This window comes from Aulonocara sp. 'chitande type north' Nkhata Bay, linkage group LG9 (genome assembly GCF_057382095.1).
Source record: "Aulonocara sp. 'chitande type north' Nkhata Bay isolate Kocher_YH1m ecotype deep benthic linkage group LG9, A_spYH_male_GT1.1, whole genome shotgun sequence".
In the NCBI taxonomy this organism is placed as follows: domain Eukaryota; kingdom Metazoa; phylum Chordata; class Actinopteri; order Cichliformes; family Cichlidae; genus Aulonocara; species Aulonocara sp. 'chitande type north' Nkhata Bay.
The window spans coordinates 2,886,550-2,908,546 of record NC_141352.1 but is presented as its reverse complement, the minus strand read 5'-3'; the positions used below and the strand labels follow the sequence as shown (position 1 = coordinate 2,908,546).

The 21,997-nt window shown below is 43.4% G+C and overlaps 1 protein-coding gene and 2 long non-coding RNA genes across 4 annotated transcripts; 2 read left to right on the top strand and 1 right to left on the bottom strand.

The window, feature by feature from the left end:
* Nucleotides 1-2,397: 2,397 nt before the first annotated feature.
* Nucleotides 2,398-3,247, top strand: LOC147321424 (uncharacterized). The gene is made up of 3 exons (XM_086305318.1): nt 2,398-2,714; nt 2,839-3,118; nt 3,173-3,247. The coding sequence occupies exons 1-3, from the start codon at nt 2,398-2,400 to the stop codon at nt 3,245-3,247; spliced, it is 672 nt and encodes a 223-aa protein (XP_086161444.1).
* Nucleotides 3,248-5,524: 2,277 nt separating this feature from the next.
* On the top strand, nt 5,525-6,577 carry LOC147321423 (uncharacterized). 2 transcript variants are annotated; one of them, XR_015130872.1, is made up of 3 exons: nt 5,525-5,763; nt 6,095-6,327; nt 6,468-6,577. It is a non-coding gene; the product is annotated as an uncharacterized LOC147321423 (long non-coding RNA). The 2 variants fall into 2 exon arrangements; XR_015130871.1 differs by having other exon boundaries at nt 6,095-6,339; nt 6,468-6,568.
* A 10,317-nt stretch (nt 6,578-16,894) lies between these two features.
* On the bottom strand, nt 16,895-19,805 carry LOC147321422 (uncharacterized). The gene is made up of 3 exons (XR_015130939.1): nt 19,714-19,805; nt 18,557-19,398; nt 16,895-18,198 (listed from the first exon to the last, which is right to left on the bottom strand). It is a non-coding gene; the product is annotated as an uncharacterized LOC147321422 (long non-coding RNA).
* Nucleotides 19,806-21,997: the final 2,192 nt, after the last annotated feature.

The window sequence follows — 21,997 nt, the reverse complement described above, 5'->3', positions numbered from 1 at the left end:
CAAACTTTTGTTCACACTTAGGAGCCAAGGTTAGCTTGAGCTCCGGCTTCCACCCACAGTCAAATGGCCAAGCTGAGTGGCTTAATCAAGAGCTGGAAGTTGCGCTGCATCACCTCGCGTAATCCTTCCACTTGGGCGTCCTATCTCTCCTGGGCAGAATACGCCCACAACTCCCTTACCTCCTCTGCTACAGGACTGTCACCGTTTGAAGCCTCCCTCGGATACCAGCCACCGCTTTTTCCCGAGAATGAGCGGAGAATGAGCGGAGCCAACTTGCGTCCCGCAAGTTGGCTCCGCGCTTCATCGGTCTATATAGAATAGAGGCTGTCATCAATCCGGCTGCTATTAGTCTGAAACTTCCTGACTCCTGGCGCATACATCCCACGTTCCATGTCTCCCAGGTCAAACCGGTTCGACGTAGTCCTCTGTCTGTTTCTGTTGCAGTTTCCCCACGGTCCCGATTACGGTGCTCCTGGGCTCCACGCTCCTCGTTCCCCCCCCCCCCGTGGCATGAGCCTTAGTTTTTCGTTTCCTTAACGTTGTTAAAAGATTCTTCAGTTCAATAAAAACTTGTACATAGTTCTGAGCTGCGGTGTGCTGAGTCTGCTTTGGGGTCCTGTTACCTGAATGCAATGCAATGAATACTTATAAGCCTCTACACTAACATGGTGGGTATTACCACTGTGTGTTTTTAACACAAAGATCTTCTTTAGTAATAAAAAGGTTGTACTTAGATGATATTTAACTTTATTTCAGACAGATATAGGTCATTCATCACTTAAACAGCACTTTGCTGAAGTAATTGCCAGTGCCCCCCTTGATGTGACTGGACCACCGAATGTGTACCATGCACCAGCATTCATTTCAAGTATTTCAAAATACTTTCTACCACATGCTACCTTGTGGTCAGGAATGCTGCTTGGTAGGTCTTGTTCTGATCAATCAACATGTATATGTAGTTCTTGAAGTGCTTTATTGATTAAAAATTCTGTTTTTCTTCAAGAGACCTTGGACGGCATGGGAAAGGCCCAGCGTACAGCTTTCTCAGTAAACTGTACAACCATGTGTCGCAGTTGATGAAGCAGGTAGAATAAGTTAACACACTAAATGAAACATTAAGCTGTATTGGGACAAAGTCTAAATGATGTAATTACCATTTTCAGAACTACACTGAAGACAATCAAACGCAAGGGATCATGGAAAAAAGTCAATGGGACCTGAAAATGATTTGTTTTGCACGAAGGCGTCTCACTAGACTAGATGACTTTGTGCAGATATATCAAAAGAAACATGATGCTCTTCTCCGAGAATATGGCGATGTAGGGAAACAAAGGAAGGAGGTGAGGTTTAAATAGGAGAAGTAAAAGTTCGGGACAGATTTTGTGCGTTTTTTTTTTCACAACGAAAGTCATTCGTACATATTTCTCAAATATGTAATGCATATTCTCATTCCCATTTGAAATTGTCAGTTTTTTGTGCATACTTACTCTAAAATGTCTTTGTTACTGTCGTTGTGACTATGTGTTATTTAAAAAAAACTTTTTCAGAACTGCATTGCAAGTGGTCAGAATGACATTTCTGATGTGATAAATCAAGGAGATTGTTTGAGTAACAACTGTAATTCAACAAAAGACAGGAAGCATTAAGCATTTTATGGTCCAATAAATGTGGGATTACAGTCAATGTCCTTGACATTTTGCATGTTTGTAATCTTTTGTAAATGAATATCTGATCTATAAATTATTTGTATTTATATCAAAATGATACTTTTCAGTCTTACTGAGTGGAGGCCGAGAAGTGGAAGAAAAAAAAGTAGAAAGCAAGCACACCATTGTTTTTCTTGTGACATTACCAATAAGTTTGATGTGTCACATGGCCCTCTTCCTATTGAAAAAAAAAAAAAAAAGTTGTATCCAAGATGGCCGACTTCTAAATGGCCGCCATGGTCACCACCCATCTTGAGGAGTTTGCCCCCTCACATATACTAATGTGCCACAAACAGGACTTTACAGTTTTTCTCAAATGTTAAAACACAAAAGCCAATCCTGTAACCCAAATGACCAGTAGTCTAAACACATTTACTAAATGTAGCCACCATATTCCAGTACCATAAACACGTCACATGAAGACACAATTCACAAAACACAACCCTCTGTACTCATAAATCCAAACACATTTTTCCTTGCTAAAACACATGTTGCAAAACAACTCTGCTCATATTCTCAAATGAAAGCCCATGTGATGCAAAATGCTTGCCACAGTCACCAATCTTTGAACACAGGGAACACACCTGGCGTCAGTCACTACACACAACGACTCAAAATTGAAGACACCTGTTGCTAATGATGTGACCCCACCTATAAAAGCATAGTTTGGTGAAGATGCCAAACAATCACAATGGATGAAGGCATTCGAGCGTGTGGAAGGAGAAGAGCTGCAGGCCAAAGAGGAAGAGGGGTTGAGATCAGAGGAGGAAGAGGTGAAGGCCTAAGAAGAAGAGGAGTTCGGAGTAGAGGCCAACAAGAGAGAGGAGAAGGTCCAGGTGGGAGAAGAAGACAACCTCGCACCATCATAACAGATGATATGCGAGCAACAGTAATTGATCATGTCATTGTCCATGGCATGACAATGGCTGAAGCGGGACGAAGAGTACATCCAAACCTGAGTAGGTTCACCGTGGCCACCATTATCAAGGCATTTAGACAACACAACAGGTATAGTACGCTATTGCTTTCTTTGTCACACTACAGTTTTACAGGCCTGTGAAAGTGGTCTGTTACTTTACATGTAGTTTTACATATAAATCAGTCAATTGACAACACATGTTTCTTTCTTTAGAGCTGAAAGAATGCCACATAGAGGTGGGAGGGTTGCCATATTCACAGCGGCACAAGAAACCCTCATTGCAGATATGGTCCATGAGAACAACTGCATTAGACTCCGAGAGATCAGAGACAAAGTCATTGCAGATAATGTAAACTTTGAGAACATTGATGCTGTCAGCGTGTCCACAATAGACCGAGTTCTCCGGCACCAACAGATGAGGATGAAACAGGTCTACAGGGTTCCCTTTGAGCGCAACTCTGCGCGACACATAGAACGTTACGAGTATGTGCAAGTACGTATACATCCATGTCCACAGTACAGTTAGTGGACATACTGTGTTGCTTAGTGGCCTACATTACTTCTGGACAATACTGTGCTGTCCTTGGGTCTTACAACACCCAACGTCTCCTCACCTTCCTAGAGGAGCTAAAAGACATCCTCCTGGACCGTCAACAATACCATCCTAGGCTAGCACATCACATGTATGTGATCATTTGGGACAACGTCCGCTTCCACAAAACACACCAAATCAGAGAGTGGTTCACCACCAACAGTGACCACTTTTTAAACATCTGTCTGCCACCCTACTCCCCTTTCCTGAACCCTATAGAGGAGTTCTTCTCATCATGGAGATGGAAGGTGTATGACAGACAGCCATACACAAGAGAGAACCTCGTACGGGCAATCCGGTTGTTCAGTGATGACGCGACGAATCCTACTTCCGGGTCTAAAGTAGTCTGCGTTTAATATGGCTTTTGTGTTGTTAACATGTTTAATGTTATGTATTTTCTTCTATTTGATCTCAAAAAGCTCCTAAAACAGTCAGTGATCACTGTTGACCTCCCTTGGCTTTTATTACCGCTAATCATTTATTTAAGCTCAGTTTTTAAAACCTTAGGATGTAACTACAGCCCAGCCCATGCAGCAGTATATGAATGACTAACCTCGTATTGTGGATGGATTATCTCAGTTGTTCTCCTGGCTGAAGTTTGGTCCCTTTACAGCATCCTGCCATGCGATTACATTTGTTCCTGACCACCGAGAACACTCACGGTAACTTTTATCGAGTGGAAAAAAAGTTAGCTTGTTTATATTATGCTAACATAGCTGTGTCGCTAGCGGTCACGTAGCACATCATTATATACCAGCTAGCCAAACTTCAGTAACCCTACAAACGTCACTGCTGTTTAGTTTTCGGTCTTCATTTATGTTGGAAGTGATAGCAGAGCTGTACGTTTGAATTTGTTTCCAAAACCCCGCAGTCAGGACATGCTATATTGTATTTAGATAGAAGCTAGCGAGCTAACTCCCTGCTAACTTCTAACTCCGTTAAATGTCATAAATTCCGTTTTCATGGATGCCTGGATGTTAAACTCAATTGTTACACCTGGTAGAGCAGAAGGCTGATCATTTTATTAAAGATGAAAGACTTTAGACAGTTTTTCAACTCTCAGTAATGCCACAGTGATCGTTTGATATATGGACCTGCAGCGGAGTTTAGACCCAGACACGGCTAGTGACGTCATGAAGCGCCTTGAGGCGACTTTTGTTGTGATTTGGCGCTATATAAATAAAATTGAATTGAATTGAAACAACCGGATGGAGCTGGCCTGTGCTGACATCCCAGTGGAGAAGGGTCTGGCTGCAGCCACTGTGGAGCTCCACACTAACCGGAAACACGTGACCTCCACACTAACCGGAAACACGTGACCTCCACACTAACCGGAAACACGTGACCTCCACACTAACCGGAAACACGTGACCTCCACACTAACCGGAAACACGTGACCTCCACAGTAGCCGTAAACACGCATGGATACCGTGGAAGTCTTGCAAGTTGATCGCAAAGGTTGGTTAAGTCTTTCTTAAATAAATTTGCCGTTAGTGATTTCATAATTCTAGGAATCGTCTAGTTTTCTTACAATGATCATGTTGCCACTTTTTTTGCGTTACAACAACATTCCTCCTTATTTTAATGTTTTTCATCGTGCTCCATGGCAGAGAAACACACAGATATGCTTTTTCCTGGGCCTGGTTTAAGTAAGAGAGCTGGATTAACGGCTTCTGTGGGCGAGAAGAAGCAAAAACCACATTTTGCATTAGAGCATGATTTATTGTTGGCGTCAGAGATGCAAAATAACGAATACTTCAATACTGTACTTAAGTAGAATTTTCTGGTATCTTTACTTTACTGCTGTACTTTTTTGTGCCTACTGTATACTTCTTTATACTTCTACTTCTCACATTTTAGCACGCGTATCTGTACTTTGTAATCCGTACATTTGTAAATCAGCCCCCCGCACGCGTGCTTTGGACGTAAGATTACTTCAAAATTTTGTACATAAATTATATTTTAGACCCTGTACTTCTTGCTTCCACTTGACTAAAAAGTCGAGTCAGTGCTTTTTAAACAGAGGTATCTAAACTGTAGTAAGGAACGTGTGTACTTGTGACACCTTTGGTTAGCGTCAACACTGTAAATTTCGTCACAAACAGATTTATATATTTCTCAATACTTCTATTCGCCATTCTTTTCTGTACAGCTTTTTTATTGCCCAGATTTTAGTTAGCCTCTGTTCAATTGACTGTTATATGTCAATAGAAACATGTCTCACAAATTAAAGTGTCTTGTAAAATATTTGTGGGGGGTTTTTTTTCAATAATTTTCTTCCCAAATCTATTACATGCCAACTGTAAATTGTTATTTCTGCTAAAACCTTAACTTAAATGTGTATGTGGTGTTTATCTGTTTCTCTCTCTGTTTTAGATGCACTTATCAATCTGGAATTCGGGCTTAAAGCCAGAACTGCAGGAATGCAACACGTGTTGCAGAGGACTCTTTCACTGCCCTCTGTGCCCCACTTTCAGCCCTACTGTCAGGGCAAAGATTGAGGAGCATCTAAGTGTGCATATAAAAAAATGCTTTGACTTTCAAAGGTATGTTTGTATTAAATATACTTTAGTTATAAATATGCACTTTTTTAAGCACTTCTGCAGTATCTTTGACTTAAAAGTTGCTGTTGATATTGTACAGTTCAGTGCATTCATCTGCAACAAAAATAGTGTTTTTATAAAATATTTTTATTTACTTTTCACCACTTTTCTTGACATAACTTTTGTGATCCATACCATTTTGCTTTCATTATTGAGGTTGGCTTGGATGTTTTTGTTAACATGTACAATCTGATTGTTAGACAAATTGATTGCATTCTATACAACTACATTTAAATTACATCTGTTTGTTTGTTTGTTTTTTTTTCTCTTACAGATAAAATGATATGCCGGTGCAGGCTGCCTTGTAGGACAACAGGACACTTTCACTGCCCTGTCTGTAAGATTACAATCATACGGCGTGGGGATATGGCAAGGCATTTATTGTCTTGTCAGCATTCTTCAATGCCAAGTCAGCCACCATTATCAGGACTGCTCCCCGCTGAACTCTCCGAGGAGACCCGTATTCCTCTGGCAGTACTCTTCGAGGAGCCCCGTCTCCCCCCCAAGGTTTTGTCTTCGGTATCTGAACCATTTTCTGAGTCTTTGTTAGAACATTCATATGCGCTACCCTCTGTGTTCAATAAAACTGCAGCTGATGGAAAGTCCATGAAAATGACATGCCCTCACTGTGGCCTTACTCTTCGTAGCTCTGGCAAGCTATTTGCACACTGGAGAGAGGAAGCCAAAGCTGTGCTTGAAGGACAACACGTGCCCATTTTCAGACTGAAAAAGCGCAAGTTCCAGGAAGTCAGTCAGGTCAGTATTCACTTTAACCAGTAGTGTAATTACATGGTTAGTGAAATTTGAATAACTGTTCTGCAACAGAGAAATAACTGTTTTTTTTATCCCCGTTTGCCTGACACAGGAGCCAGCAGTTGTTGAAGATCTGCGTCCTGCTGTGCACTGGGCTGTCCAAAATGCACCTTTCTGTGGACATGTAACAATGCCCAAATATCTGTCCTTAAATCAAGGGGACCAGCAGAGGGTCTTAATAGACATGTCAGAGGAAGAAGACACTGGAGCAAGGGACTTGTTCCTCTTTGTTTTTCCAGTTTGCAAAGGACATGGAGCTCTTTTTGAAAGCATGTGCTGATGAGCAGGGACTAAGGGTCAGTGCTATGTTTGACATGTAATGGACAAATGAAGGCACTGGCTGTGTTTGTTTAATATGTTGTTTTGTTTTTGCATAGTACAAAATTCCAATTAAACTTATTTCAAAATGTTGTTCACTTGATTCTGTGTCCATACTTATAAGGATTACAGTGAAACAGCATTAAATGTAACAGCATTTTTTTTTTTTTTTAAACTTGTAATTTCAAAATAAAAAGCTTATTGTTGATATTAACAGTATAGAATTGTAATCAATAATATTATACATTTTAAACATTAACACTCTGGGCTCTATCCTGGCCATTTGTGGACACTTCACTTATTCTTTTTTTTGACTACTGCAGTGGACCAAAAGAATGACACGGGTTTGATCTTAAGGATCTAATAGTTGTGTGTGTTGTGCATGACATTGCCACACATATGTATTTGCAAGATAGAGTAGAATAAATTATGACGCATGAAATATTACACAGGCTGCAGTGACTTTCTGTTGATACAGACTGAGCTTTGAGTTTCCCAGTCAAACTTAGCTTTGAAGCACCTGCTAAAAACACTTTTACTCTTGTACATTTCATAACAAGACACCATAGCGGAAATATTAACAAAATATATATTATTAAAAAATTCAAAGCTGCACATACAGCAACAAACACAGTTAGTAAATGTGTCCTGGAGTTTATGCAGGTGCAGAAAGTGCTGCTGCTGTAAGTCAGCCTAACAGCTTCCAGATCACTTATTTTTCTGGAAAGATGGTAGGAAGGGCATCACTGCTCATTTCTACAATCTCCCAGATCTTGGAATACAATCCCTTTGTACCATGAAACCACTTCGCAGTACTAGGAGTCCACTAAAACCTATAAAGAGAGTGATCCTGGAAGAAATGGGGCACACACTAGTAGTATGTAGTAGTATTTATTTATTGTCATTGTCAAGAACAATGAAATTGCGTTTGGGGCTTCCATACAACCCAAAAAAAGAAAATAAATATGTACACTTGGGTTTTAAGGGGTATTTATTAACCCAGTGTGACTCCAATGCAATAAGACAATCCTTAGCAATAATGTTCGTAGAAATTCAAACAAAGACCTGAGAAACATGACAAAATACAACAATGCAACCCATTCAATATTATTGTACTGTGAGATATGATATCAGATATGATAGTTATCTATTTAAGAAAGAGGGGGGGGGGGGGGGGGCAGGAGGGGGAAGAGAATAAAGATATGATGCACCAATGCAGACCAGTTCATTGCTATTAAGAAGTTGGATATGGTTATTGTCCATGAGAGGGGGGCAGAGAGTTCAGGAGCCTCACAGCCTGTGGATACAGGCTGTTGGCCAGTCTGGATGTTCTGGCCTGTATAGACCTGTACCTTCTCCCTGAGGGCAGCAGATGGAAAAGGTGGCGCGCAGGGTGATGTTGGTCCCGCAGGATACTGTGCACCCTCCTCAGACAGCGAGTGGGGAAGATATTACTAATCTCTGGCAGACTTGTTCCAATAATTCTGCCAGCTTCTTTCACCACCTGCTGGAGTGCTTGCTGATCGGCCTTGGTGCAGCTGGGGAACCATACTAGAAATCCATACGTCAGAACGCTGCTGATGGCACAGTTGTAGAAGTTCAACATCAGAGATCTGGGAATGTGTGCGCTCCGCAGTCTCCTCAGGTAGTAGAGGCGCTGTTGGGCCTTCCGTGCAACTGAGGTGATATGGTTGCCCCAGGACAGGTCCTCGGTCACAGTTACCCCCAAGAATTTAAAACTGCTCACCCTCTCCACCGCCTCACTGCCAATGAAGAGAGGCAGATGGTTGTTATGACCCCTCTTCCGGAAATCTACAATGATCTCCTTGGTCTTTTTGGTGTTTAAGACCAAGTTATTGTCGTGGCACCATGACTCTAGTTGTTGCACCTCTGTCCTATAGTTTGTCTCATCATTGTTGGATATACAGTGGGGCAAAAAAGTATTTAGTCAGCCACCGATTGTGCAAGTTCCCCCACCTAAAATGATGACAGAGGTCAGTAATTTGCACCAGAGGTACACTTCAACTGTGAGAGACAGAATGTGAAAAAAAAATCCATGAATCCACATGGTAGGATTTGTAAAGAATTTATTCGTAAATTAGGGTGGAAAATAAGTATTTGGTCACCTCAAACAAGGAAAATCTCTGGCTCTCACAGACCTGTAACGTCTTCTGTAAGAAGCTTTTCTGTCCCCCACTCATTACCTGTATGAATGGCACCTGTTTGAACTCATCATCTGTATAAAAGACACCTGTCCACAGCCTCAAACAGTCAGACTCCAAACTCTGCCATGGCCAAGACCAAAGAGCTTTCGAAGGACACCAGGAAAAGTATTGTAGACCTGCACCAGACTGGGAAGAGTGAATCTACAATAGGCAAGCAGCTTGGTGTGAAAAAATCAACTGTGGGAGCAATCATCAGAAAATGGAAGACATACAAGACCACTGATAATCTCCCTCGATCTGGGGCTCCACGCAAGATCTCATCCCGTGGGGTCAAAATGATCATGAGAACGGTGAGCAAAGATCCCAGAACCACACGGGGGGACCTGGTGAATGACCTGCAGAGAGCTGGGACCAAAGTAACAAAGGTCACCATCAGTAACACACTACAACGGCAGGGAATCAAATCCCGCAGTGCCAGACGTGTTCCACTGCTGAAGCCAGTGCATGTCCAGGCCCGTCTGAAGTTTGCCAGAGAGCACATGGATGATACAGCAGAGGATTGGGAGAATGTCATGTGGTCAGATGAAACCAAAGTAGAACTTTTTGCTATAAACTCAACTCGTCGTGTTTGGAGGAAGAAGAATACTGAGTTGCATCCCAAGAACACCATACCTACTGTGAAGCATGGGGGTGGAAACATCATGCTATGGGGCTGTTTTTCTGCCAAGGGGACAGGACGACTGATCCGTGTTAAGGACAGAATGAATGGGGCCATGTATCGTGAGATTTTGAGCCAAAACCACCTTCCATCAGTGAGAACTTTGAAGATGAAACGAGGCTGGGTCTTCCAACATGACAATGATCCAAAACACACCGCCCGGGCAACAAAGGAGTGGCTCCGTAAGAAGCATTTGAAAGTCCTGGAGTGGCCTAGCCAGTCTCCAGACCTCAACCCCATAGAAAATCTGTGGCGGGAGTTGAAAGTCCGTGTTGCTCGGCGACAGCCCCAAAACATCACTGCTCTCGAGAAGATCTGCATGGAGGAATGGGCCAAAATACCAGCTACTGTGTGTGCAAACCTGGTAAAGACCTATAGTAAACGTTTGACCTCTGTTATTGCCAACAAAGGTTATGTTACAAAGTATTGAGTTGTATTTTTGTTATTGACCAAATACTTATTTTCCACCCTGATTTACGAATAAATTCTTTACAAATCCTACCATGTGGATTCATGGATTTTTTTTTCACATTCTGTCTCTCACAGTTGAAGTGTACCTCTGGTGCAAATTACTGACCTCTGTCATCATTTTAAGTGGGGGAACTTGCACAATCGGTGGCTGACTAAATACTTTTTTGCCCCACTGTAAGTCCGAGCACTGTAGTGTCATCTGCAAACTTAACAATGAGATTGGACGCGCAGGAGGAAATACAGTCATGGGTGAAGAGAGTGTATAGCAGAGGGCTCAGAACACACCCCTGAGGGGCACCGGTGTTGACCACAAGGGTGGAGGAGGTGTTCTTACCCACTCTGACACTCTGTCTACGGTTAGTGAGGAAGTCCACAATCCAGTTGCACAGAGAGGAGTTAAGTCCCAGTTGGTGGAGTTTGGGACGGAGTTTGTATGGCCGGATGGTATTAAAAGCCGAGCTGTAGTCTACAAAGAGGAGCCGTGCATAGGTGTTCCTGTGTTCCAAGTGCTTCAGTAATGTGTGCAGCACTGTGGCGATCGCATCCTCGGTTGACCGGTTCTCCCTGTATGCAAACTGGTGCGAGTCCAGGGATGGTGGAAAAGCAGCTCTGATGTGTTTAATGACCAGTCTCTCCAGGCATTTGGCGGGAATGGGGGTGAGTGCCACAGGTCTGAAATCGTTCAGACATGTGACATTTGACTGTTTTGGGATGGGAACGATGGTTGCTGCTTTGAAACAGGATGGTACCAGTGAACAGGACAACGAGGTGTTATATATAGAGGTGAAGACGTCCGCCAGGTCCGCAGCACAGTCTTTTAGCACCCGGCCCAGCACTCCATCTGGCCCGGCCGCCTTCCTGGTGTTAATGCTCCGGAACACATGCCTCAGCTCATGAGTGCTCAGGACTGGAGCAGGATCGGTTGAGGGGAGAGGGGACAGGACAGGGTCGGTGTTCTCCCTATCAAAACGGGCATAAAAGAGATTTAGATCCTCAGCCAGAGTAGAACTGTCGGCTGAGGGTGATGGTGTTCTTCTTTTGTAGTCCGTGATAGCCCTGATGCCCTCCCAGACCTGCCTTGGGTTTGTGTTGTTCTCAAACCTGGCCTCGATACGCCTCCTGTGCTGCTGCTTGGCAGTCTTGATGCCTCTTCTCAGGTTGGCCCTGGCAGCACTGTATGCCTCCTGGTCCCCGGATTTGAAAGCGTTGTTCCTTGTTCGAATAAGTTGTTGAACTCCGTGTGTCATCCAGGGTGGATTATTAGGGAACACACGGAATCGTTTCCAAGTTGTTACATTGTCCACACAGAAACAGATGTAGTCCAAGACAGTGGAGGTGTAACTGTCCAATGCGACACGATTGTCAGTGTCCTGCACCTTGAATACATCCCAGTCTGTGCAGTGGAAACAGTCCTGAAGCATCAGAATAGCATCCTGCGGCCATGTTCTCACGGTTTTAGTGACCTCAACAATTGCAAGACAGCCTTTTCCCCGATGCTCAGATGGGGGAAAAAAAGGAAGTTTCATGAAAACATTAGTACTTTATCACCGTTTTATCTGAAAAGTTAATGGTAATATATAACCTAACTGGCTATAAAGAGTAAAAAAAATTAGATACAATTTTGATTTTGATGAAAAGGACTGGTGCTATTTTAAAGAGTCACGTCGGTAAAAGTAGAAAATTTTTTTAAGAAATATACATTTTATAGCATTTTGTGAACATACACAAAAAGTGGCCATTTTTGGCAACAAACAAGCTGAGAGTTTTATATTTTTTGCTCTCCTTGAACAAAAATAATAGTGCATAATGTAACCAACACAACCATTTGATGTAACCAAGATGGCGCCGCGGATGGTCGCCCTGGTGCTCCAGTGCGTTACTTTTGTTTTGTTTTTGTGCATTTCTTCTGTGTCTGGGCACTCCTCTGGATATTCGTACACCAGAGAAGAGCTCCTTAACTACAGGACTACAACGCCTGTGGATTTATTTCCAATATTTGTCGCATCTGCGGCAGATTTACTGCTGTCTCTGACCAGGAAAGCGAGACGCCGAAAGAGAGGGAAGCGAGCCGGCGCACTCGTGCGTTTGAGGAGACGCGGACTGCGAACCGCTCTTCCTGGGATCTTCCTTTCTAATGTACGCTCACTCGGGAATAAGATTGACGAACTGGCCCTGATGAGAAGCATGAACAGAGACTTTGCCTCCTCCTGTGTCTTATGTTTTACGGAGTCGTGGCTCAGTGAGAACATCCCAGACTGCGCGCTCAAACTGGAGGGCTTCCATCTGCTGCGCGCGGACCGGCAGGCCGCTCTCTCCGGTAAGTCCAAAGGTGGAGGTGTCTGCTTCTACATCAATAGTGGCTGGTGCACAGATGTGACAGTGATTGCTCAGCACTGCTCTTCCTCTCTGGAATACCTTTTTATTCACTGCAAACCGTTTTATTCTCCGCGGGAGTTTGCTTCATTCATCCTGGCCGCTGTTTACATCCCGCCAGACGCAGATGCGCAGGCAGCTCCGTGCGCACTCGCGGAACAGATTCTCCACACGGAGCGGACATTCCCGGACTCTCTCATCATTGCTCTTGGGGACTTTAACAAAGCCAATCTGAGCCATGAGCTTCCAAAATACAAGCAGTATATTAAATGCCCGACCAGAGAGGAGAGGACATTGGACCACTGTTACAGCACGATCAGCGGGGCCTATCGCGCGGTGCCCCGCGCTTCACTCGGACTTTCTGACCACGTCATGATCCACCTAATCCCCGCGTCCAGACAGAGGCTGAAGCTCTCCAAACCTGTCGTGAGGACTAAAAAACTGTGGAGCAACGAGGCTGTGGAGGAGCTTCGCACGTGTTTGGAGTCTACAGACTGGGACACAATGAAGGCTGCTTCTAACAGCTTGGACGAGTTTACGGACACTGTCACCTCCTATATCCACTTCTGTGAGGACAGCACTGTGCCATCACGCACCAGGGTGATTTATAACAATGACAAACCCTGGTTTACTCCTAAACTCAAAAAGCTGTGGCTGGAAAAGAGAAAGGCGTTCAGAAGCGGAGACAGGGACTGCTACAGAGAGGCCAAGTACAGGTTCACTAAAGAAGTGGACATTGCTAAACATCAGCACTCTGAGAAGATGCAGCAGCAGATCTCAGAGAATGACTCGGCCTCTGTGTGGAAAGGTTTTAGGAATATCACAAACTACAAGCCTAAAACCCCCACTCCACTGATGACTTGCTCTTGGCCAACACCCTTAACGACTTCTACTGCCGTTTAGACGAGCCATCAGGCAGCCTTCACACCTCCAACGGCCCCAACAATAGAGGCACTTTGGACACTAATTCCCCCACCTCTCCCCCCTCCATAGAGCCATCACCACCTTCAAACCGTTCACCTACAACACCCCCCTCCTCACCCCACACAAAAGAGGATTTCACACCACCTCCTCCCACCACAACTCTTCATATTCATGAAGCAGATGTGAGGAAGCAGTTTAGGAGTCTGAATGCTCGGAAAGCTCCCGGCCCAGACGGTGTGTCTCCTGCCACCCTCAGACACTGTGCAAACGAGCTGGCCCCAGTGTTTTCTGGCATTTTCAACTCCTCACTGCAGGCATGTCATGTGCCTGCCTGCTTCAAGTCCTCCACCATAATCCCTGTCCCCAAGAAACCTAGGATCACTGGACTAAATGACTACAGACCCGTGGCTCTGACATCTGTGGTCATGAAGTCCTTTGAGCGCCTAGTTCTCTCCCATCTCAGGACCCTCACGGCCCCCCTCCTGGACCCCCTGCAGTTTGCATATAGAGCCAACAGGTCTGTAGACGACGCCATCAACATGGCCCTACACTTCATCCTGCAGCATCTGGACTCCCCAGGAACCTACGCCAGGATCCTGTTTGTGGACTTCAGCTCTGCCTTCAACACCATCCTTCCAGACCATCTCCGAGGCAAGCTTTCCCAGATGAATGTGCCTGATCCCATCTGCCGGTGGATCACTGACTTCCTGACGGACAGGAAGCAGCACGTGAGGCTGGGAAAGAATGTCTCGGACTCCCGGACCATCAGCACCGGCTCCCCTCAGGGCTGTGTTCTTTCTCCTCTGCTCTTCTCCCTGTACACCAACTGCTGCACCTCCACCCACCAGTCTGTCAAGCTAATCAAGTTTGCAGATGACACCACCGTTATTGGGCTCATCTCGGACGGGGATGAGTCTGCCTACAGGAGGGAGGTTGAACGTCTGGTGTCTTGGTGCAGCCACAACAACCTGGTGCTGAATGCCCAGAAGACAGTGGAGATTATTGTGGACTTCAGGAAGCACACAGCCCCACTCCCCCCCATCATCCTGACTGACACCCCCATCACCTCTGTGGACTCATTCCACTTCCTGGGTACCACCATCACCCAGGACCTGAAGTGGGAGCCCACCATCACCTCCGTCATCAAGAAAGCCCAGCAGAGGATGTACTTCCTGAGGCAGCTGAAGAAATTCAACCTGCCAACACGGACGATGATGCAGTTCTACACTGCAATCATTGAGTCCATCCTCACCTCCTCCATCACCGTGTGGTACGCTGGAGCCACTATCAGGGACAAACAGAGACTGCAGCGTGTTGTGCGCTCTGCTGAGAAGGTGATTGGCTGCAGACTCCCATCTTTGCAGGACCTGTACACCTCCAGGACATTGCGGCGTGCAGCTCGGATCTCAGCTGACCCTTCTCACCCTGGACACAGTCTGTTTGACCTGCTCCCCTCAGGCAGGAGGCTCCGGTCCATCCGCACCAGAACCTCTCGCCATAAGAACAGTTTCTTCCCCTCTGCTGTTGGACACATGAACAATAACCATATGACTGTCCCCGCCACTAACACATGACCCTACGCTGTGTTCACTGTATCATTCCATGTTTGGCACTGATCACCACCTGCACTCATGTATATATCTTTCAACGTAGCACTCTTAATTCTTACTCTCATGTATATATCTCATGTATATCTCATGCACATATCTTTCCACGTAGCACTTTTAATTCTTATCCCTACTTTTAGCAGCAGACTCTGGAGAATACACAGTGCTGGTCCTGCTGGATCTCAGCTCTGCTTTTGACACTGTAGATCACAGTATCATGATAAACAGACTCGAGAACTTGTTTGGGATTACTGGTGTTGTTTTAAAATGGTTTATATCATATCTGTCTGAGAGATCTTTTACTGTTTGCATGAATCATGTCACATCAGAATCAACAGTTTTGCCGTGTGGGGTACCTCAGGGATCTGTCCTGGGTCCAATTCTCTTTTTACTTTATGTATTTCCCCTAGGCCAAATTATTAAGCGCTATAAATATATCTCCTATCATCTCTATGCTGACGACATCCAACTATACTGTTCCTTCAAAATGTCTGAGTTTTATAAATTGTCTAATTTAAGTAATTGTCTGACAGAAATCAACAAATGGTTATATGACAATTTTCTCCAACTAAACTCTGATAAAACAGAAACTCTAATTATTGCTCCAGACCATATGGTCCCAGAAATTAGACAGCATATCAGCTTCTTAGACCCTTACGTAAAATCAAGCCTTAGAAATCTCGGTGTCTTATTTGACAGCTCGATGTCGCTCGAGCAGCATTCTAAGCAGCTAGTCCGAAACTGTTTTTATCATTTACGGAATATTTCTAAACTCAGACTAATGGTATCAAAGCTTGAACTTGAGATGATTATTCATGCTTTTATTTCTTCTCGTTTAGACTATTGTAATGGCCTTTTTACTTGTTTTAACAAATCAGCCTTAAATCGTCTTCAGACTGTGCAGAATGCTGCAGCACGTCTCTTAACAGGCACCAAGAGAAGATCGCATATCACTCCAGTCTTGGCCTCCCTTCACTGGTTGCCTGTAAATTTTAGGTTTCAGTTTAAAATTTTAGTTCTAACCTTTAGGGCCCTGCATGGTCAGGCTCAATATTTATCTGACCTGCTGAAATCACATACATCTTCTCGGGCTTTAAGGTCATTAGATCAGAGACTGTTGGTGGTACCACGCACTCGTTTTAAAACTCGTGGTGATCGGGCCTTTCAGACTGTGGCACCACGGTTGTGGAATTCTCTCCCACTGTCTCTTCGCTGCACGGACTCCATTGATTGTTTTAAGAAACAGCTGAAGACATTTTTATTTAGAAAAGCATTTGATTAATTTCTTCTTATGCTGTTTTTATAGTTTTATTGTCTTACATTGTTTTATTTACTGTTATATTGTTTTATATTCCCATTTTCTGTGTTGTAAAGCACTTTGTGATTTTTATCTGTGAAAAGCGCTATATAAATAAATTTTACTTACTTACTTTTATTTTTTCCATGTCTATTTAAATGTTATTTATGACACCATGTTTGCACTGAAGCACCGCAGCAATTTCCTAATGTTGTAAACCTGCTCAACATTTGGCAATAAACCCCATTCTGATTCTGATTCTCTGATTCTGATAATAATCAATGTTGATGTTAATCAATTAGATGTCCCAGACACTACTATTAATAATACAGCAGCCCCTCGTTTATCGCTGGTGTTAAGTTCTAAAAATAACCCACTGTAGGTGAAATCCATGAAGTAGCCAACTTTATTTTTTACAATTATTATAGATGTTAAGACTGTAAAACCCCTCACTACTTGCTTTATACACTTTTCTCAGACAGGCATGAACATTTTCACACTTTTCTCTTTTGTTTAAACACTCAATGAAAACAAACAATGAAACCTAAAGGTGCATTTGAGGGTGCAAAACGTTTCGTCGGCATTGTTGTGTTTGTTTGGGAGAACACTTCCAAACATACAGTACAGCACTTCAGAGTTACACTGCTAGCGATCAAAGATTTATGTAAATTCGACAAGCTAAACGCATTCTGTACTGTACAGCAGGAGTCCCCAACCGTTTTGCACCACTAGGGTTGCCAACTCCCTGAAAAAAAAAAATAAGGGACACCTAGTGGCCAGGGCCGGGCGACCCAATTGTCTTCACCCTTCCCTGTGTGGTGAATTTTTTTAGCTCTTTTTTTTGAGTGTGAAATTTTTTTTTAACCATTTGACTTGAAGTTGATTTAAGTAGATGCATATTCTTTGTGATATGAACACATGGGAAACAAATGATCATTTATCCATTTATTTTTAACGCAAAATGACAACATTAACACAATAAAATAGGTCTCTTTCCTAAACGAAAGACTAGTACGCTTCACTTTGTGCAAAATGACAAAATTAACACAAAGAACTCTGTCCTGCTTAATCTAAAATTATATAAATTAATAGAAAACAATAGAAAGAAAAACATTCTTGTAACAGTGCACATTTAGTGCAATTAGAAAAGTGCAAAAAAAGTCTGTGGAACACCTGTAAACACAATATTTGTGCCTCAAAGGCCTTGACTGTAGCTGAAAGTTGAAGTAAAAAAACCCAACAAACTCATGAACTCAAGCTCAATGCTACATTATGTGGAAACAGACTACTTTTTCCATTTGTATTTTTTTTTGAGCTCTTGCTGCAGTTAGGAGTTGTTTGTCTTTCAGTACTGCAGAGTAAAACTCTGAGCAAGACATATCATAATTTAGACTGACAATGAGCTCACTTCTAATTAATTCAGTAGAACATTTGTTCCGCACATCAGTCCACTTATTCTTCATAAGAGAGAAAATCCTCTCCTCAAACCCAGTGGAAGATGGGATGCTGAGTACAAAGGATACAACAGCCTGCATATTGGGGAGGTCAGCTGCCTGAAGAATTTCCATCCACTTCTCTGCTGTTCCCTTGGACTGCCACTTTTCCTTCTCCTGGTGTTCTTTGGTGAGGTGCTTCAGAAGGCTGGTTGCAGTGACACACTCTTCATAAAGCTCATCCATAGAGATGTTTAACCTGCCAATAGAGATGAGAAGTTGACCTAAATCCTAAGTGGTACATAGAACATTTACAGTGGTAAATAAATGGAAAAAATGTATTGTATATGTTTGTAACGTTGTATAGCATTTAAACAATACAATAAGTATAGTTTATTTATTATGTATTTATCCATCCTTATATTAAGTATATGAACTCCTTGAATTTGTAAAATAGTGTATAAAAGATTGCATGCGTGTGTATATACACTCCAAACAAAGTTAATGATTATGGTTTTATTTATATATGTTATCTATCAATTGTATTTGTTTATTTTTAACCATCAATACTATTAAAACATGGTTTATCATTTCACTGCTAAATGTTTTCTTCTTACCTGCCAGCCAGGTGAAGCCGTTCAATGATCTTCTCCATGTCATCAAAGGAAATCTTCCCAGATGCTAGAGAGACGGGCTGCCGGTGGAAAAGCCAGTTTTCTTCTGAAAAGTCAAACCGCTTCCGGACATAACTGATGGCAGTGTCTAGGAAGGCTGTAAACTCCTGCCTGGCACCATCAGCATCAGATGGCGAGAGACGCTGGAGCTTTTGTCTTGTTAGGTACCCGTAGAACCCATCATCTCTTCTCTGAATAAGTCTTGTCAGGAAACACTCCATGATGGAATAGAGGTCAACAGACGTGGTTACATTCTTCTCCAGTTTTTTCACCACTTCTTCAAACAGACACATGACATTATTACAGAAGAGGAGGTAGACTTCCACAATGTCTGCCTCTCCCTCAACTCCAGCAGCATCTTCTGTCAACTTCAGCAATTCCTTCAGGCGCCTTGGACATTCCTCACCAATGCTGATGAGATATGACTTCAGCGGGTCCCAGTTCTGCAGCAGGCGGGTGATTGCAGGGTTGAGTGACAGCCATCTTGTCACAACATTCACAGAACTCTTTCAGGGACTCTCTCCTTTTGGCAGAGGTGGAAAAGAAGCTGTATATCTTCAGGACAATATTTTCCACATCTACTGAGAGCTTGTCCAGGGCTTTTTTTCACAGTGTTATGAACAATATGTGCATGGCAGTTGCCACGAAGGATCTCACTGTTGGTATTCTGCCCTCACTAGGGTGTAAAGCTGGTTTCTAGCTTGGCAGATAGCTAACAGGTCCACAATAAACATCCAGGAGTCAGCGGATACGTTTTAGATGTTTACTGTTGAAGCCCTGTAAAACTGGTACAGAAACAAAAATAAAATATTACATTTCTGCTGTAATTGCATTTTCTTTACAACATCAAACATTAAGCCATGCACTACAATGTATATAACACATAAACACAAACTTATCCAAACCCTTTCACTGGTTATCAGGCTCACGCATTTAGCGATTAGCTTAATGCTAACATTACATGGGACATCCCATAGACGGGCTAACGTGTTAGCATCGCGGCCGTTTTTCTTCACAAAAGAAAGTTTTCCACACAAACCTCTAAACTGCTACACAAAACTATCGCGGGAAAGCTTACAAAACAGATAGCAACTACTTACAGGCATGTGCTCTCTCAGGCTCAGCAAGAAAAAGTGAACAAAAAGTGGAATAGACGACAGTTTGTCTAAAGGACTGTTTTTCACTGGTGAGGTACTACGGCAAGTCTGCTGGTACAAAAAACACACACCCAAATGATCATGCCTGCCACAGTTGGTCTCTTTCAATTTTGTGAAGACTGAGTTGTGGATGCCATAATTTACATTTGCATTGTCAGCACTGAATGCAGAAACCTGATCTAAGGATAGCCCCACGTTTTCAAGAGAGCTTTGTATTATTTTTACTATTCCCTCTGCAGACTCATCTGGATTTTCAACAAAATCCAATATCTTGTTGACAACTCCAGCCTTTGGTGTAAAAAACTGCAAGGCCAAGGGAAACATCTTCCGATTTCCCTTGTTTGAAGCATCAGTGTGAAGAGAGAATGGGAGTGGAGTTGCGCCACTTTTCAATTTTTTGATCACCTCTTCTATTGCCTTTGGAGACAGGACATCTGTGACAACTGCTTCAGCTTTCGTCCTCCCACAGGACATCTTTTTGGCAATACTGGAGTCATTCAGCATTCGTACAGTCAGTTTGAGTGCACAGTCACCCGAGTTATAACTTAAACCGTGCTTTACAGTGTGGTAGACATGGGTCACCTCTGCAGCAGTCACCTATAAAATATATATAAAAAAAAAACACCCAGCACGCCCCTGCAGGCGGTTTATCCTTCAAGCTCGGGTCCTCTACCAGAGGCCTGGGAGCTTGAGGGTCCTGCGCAGTATCTTAGCTGTTCCCAGGACTGCGCTCTTCTGGACAGAGATCTCCGATGTTGTTCCCGGGATCTGCTGGAGCCACTCGCCTAGCTTGGGAGTCACCGCACCTAGTGCTCCGATTACCACAGGGACCACCGTTACCTTCACCCTCCACATCCTCTCGAGCTCTTCTCTGAGCCCTTGGTATTTCTCCAGCTTCTCGTGTTCCTTCTTCCTGATATTGCTGTCATTCGGAACCGCTACATCGATCACTACGGCCGTCTTCTTCTGTTTGTCTACCACCACTATGTCCGGTTGGTTAGCCACCACCATTTTGTCCGTCTGTATCTGGAAGTCCCACAGGATCTTAGCTCGGTCATTCTCCACCACCCTTGGGGGCATCTCCCATTTTGACCTCGGGACTTCCAGGTTATACTCGGCACAGATGTTCCTGTACACTATGCCGGCCACTTGGTTATGGCGTTCCATGTATGCCTTGCCTGCTAGCATCTTGCACCCTGCTGTTATGTGCTGGATTGTCTCTGGGGCATCTTTACACAGCCTGCACCTGGGGTCTTGCCTGGTGTGATAGACCCCAGCCTCTATGGATCTTGTGCTCAGAGCTTGTTCTTGTGCTGCCATGATTAGTGCCTCTGTGCTGTCTTTCAGTCCAGCTTTGTCCAGCCACTGGTAGGATTTCTGGATATCAGCCACCTCCTCTATCTGCCGGTGGTACATACCGTGCAGGGACCTGTCCTTCCATATTATTTATTTTTTTTATATATATATATATATATAGTTTGTGTAGTTTATCAACTGACTTTAAAGTATAAATTACGCATACAACTTGTAAGAAATGGGTATGGTCATATATATATGTATGTTTTCAATATAATGTGTATTCTTTATATATATTCAATTCAGTAATACTTTATTAATCCCAGAGGGAAATTAAGTGTTGTTGCAGCTCAGACTAATCAAGTCTTCAAAGAGTTGTTGAAGACCACAATCACTGTGGGAAGGAAGGATCTCTGCCTTGCCTTGAAACTGAAGTCTCTTCTGTGTCAACTTATTCGGGCTTTGTGGCTTCAGTTGAAATATTATTTCAGCTTTTCTGAAGCTAATCAGCTGCTCCAGTTTGTAAACCCGCTTGTTCCCATGATTACGCATCATAACTCATCATCATTATTCATCTATGTATTACTTTTATGTATTAGTCATCTATCCTTGTTTATTACACAAAACAAATTATATTATCAAACTTCTGGCCACATAGCGCTGATATTCATTGCACATGCCCATATTAACCTTAACCAGAGGGTTTAAAAACAACAACAACAACAACAACAATGTTTAAATACCATATCTGCTTCTGCCGTGGCCTGGTGGACAAATTGGTCAAGGGTTCCTCTTTCTTTCACGCCCCTCATATTCATCATGTGCCCACAAGTAGAAGCATGCTGCTTAACGTCAGTCAGTCCACAATGGCAAATGGAAAAAGTGCGCCGGCACAATGTGCAGTGTGCTTTATACGTGTTATCGCGCACTT

Excerpts from the sequence above, each read along its gene's own strand:
- LOC147321424 (XM_086305318.1), top strand. The coding sequence starts at position 2,398 with ATGGATGAAGGCATTCGAGCGTGTGGAAGGAGAAGAGCTGCAGGCCAA. Across the intron at positions 2,715-2,838 it reads GCATTTAGACAACACAACAG|AGCTGAAAGAATGCCACATA; the intron begins GTATAGTACGCT and ends TTCTTTCTTTAG. Across the intron at positions 3,119-3,172 it reads AACGTTACGAGTATGTGCAA|TGGCCTACATTACTTCTGGA; the intron begins GTACGTATACAT and ends TGTGTTGCTTAG.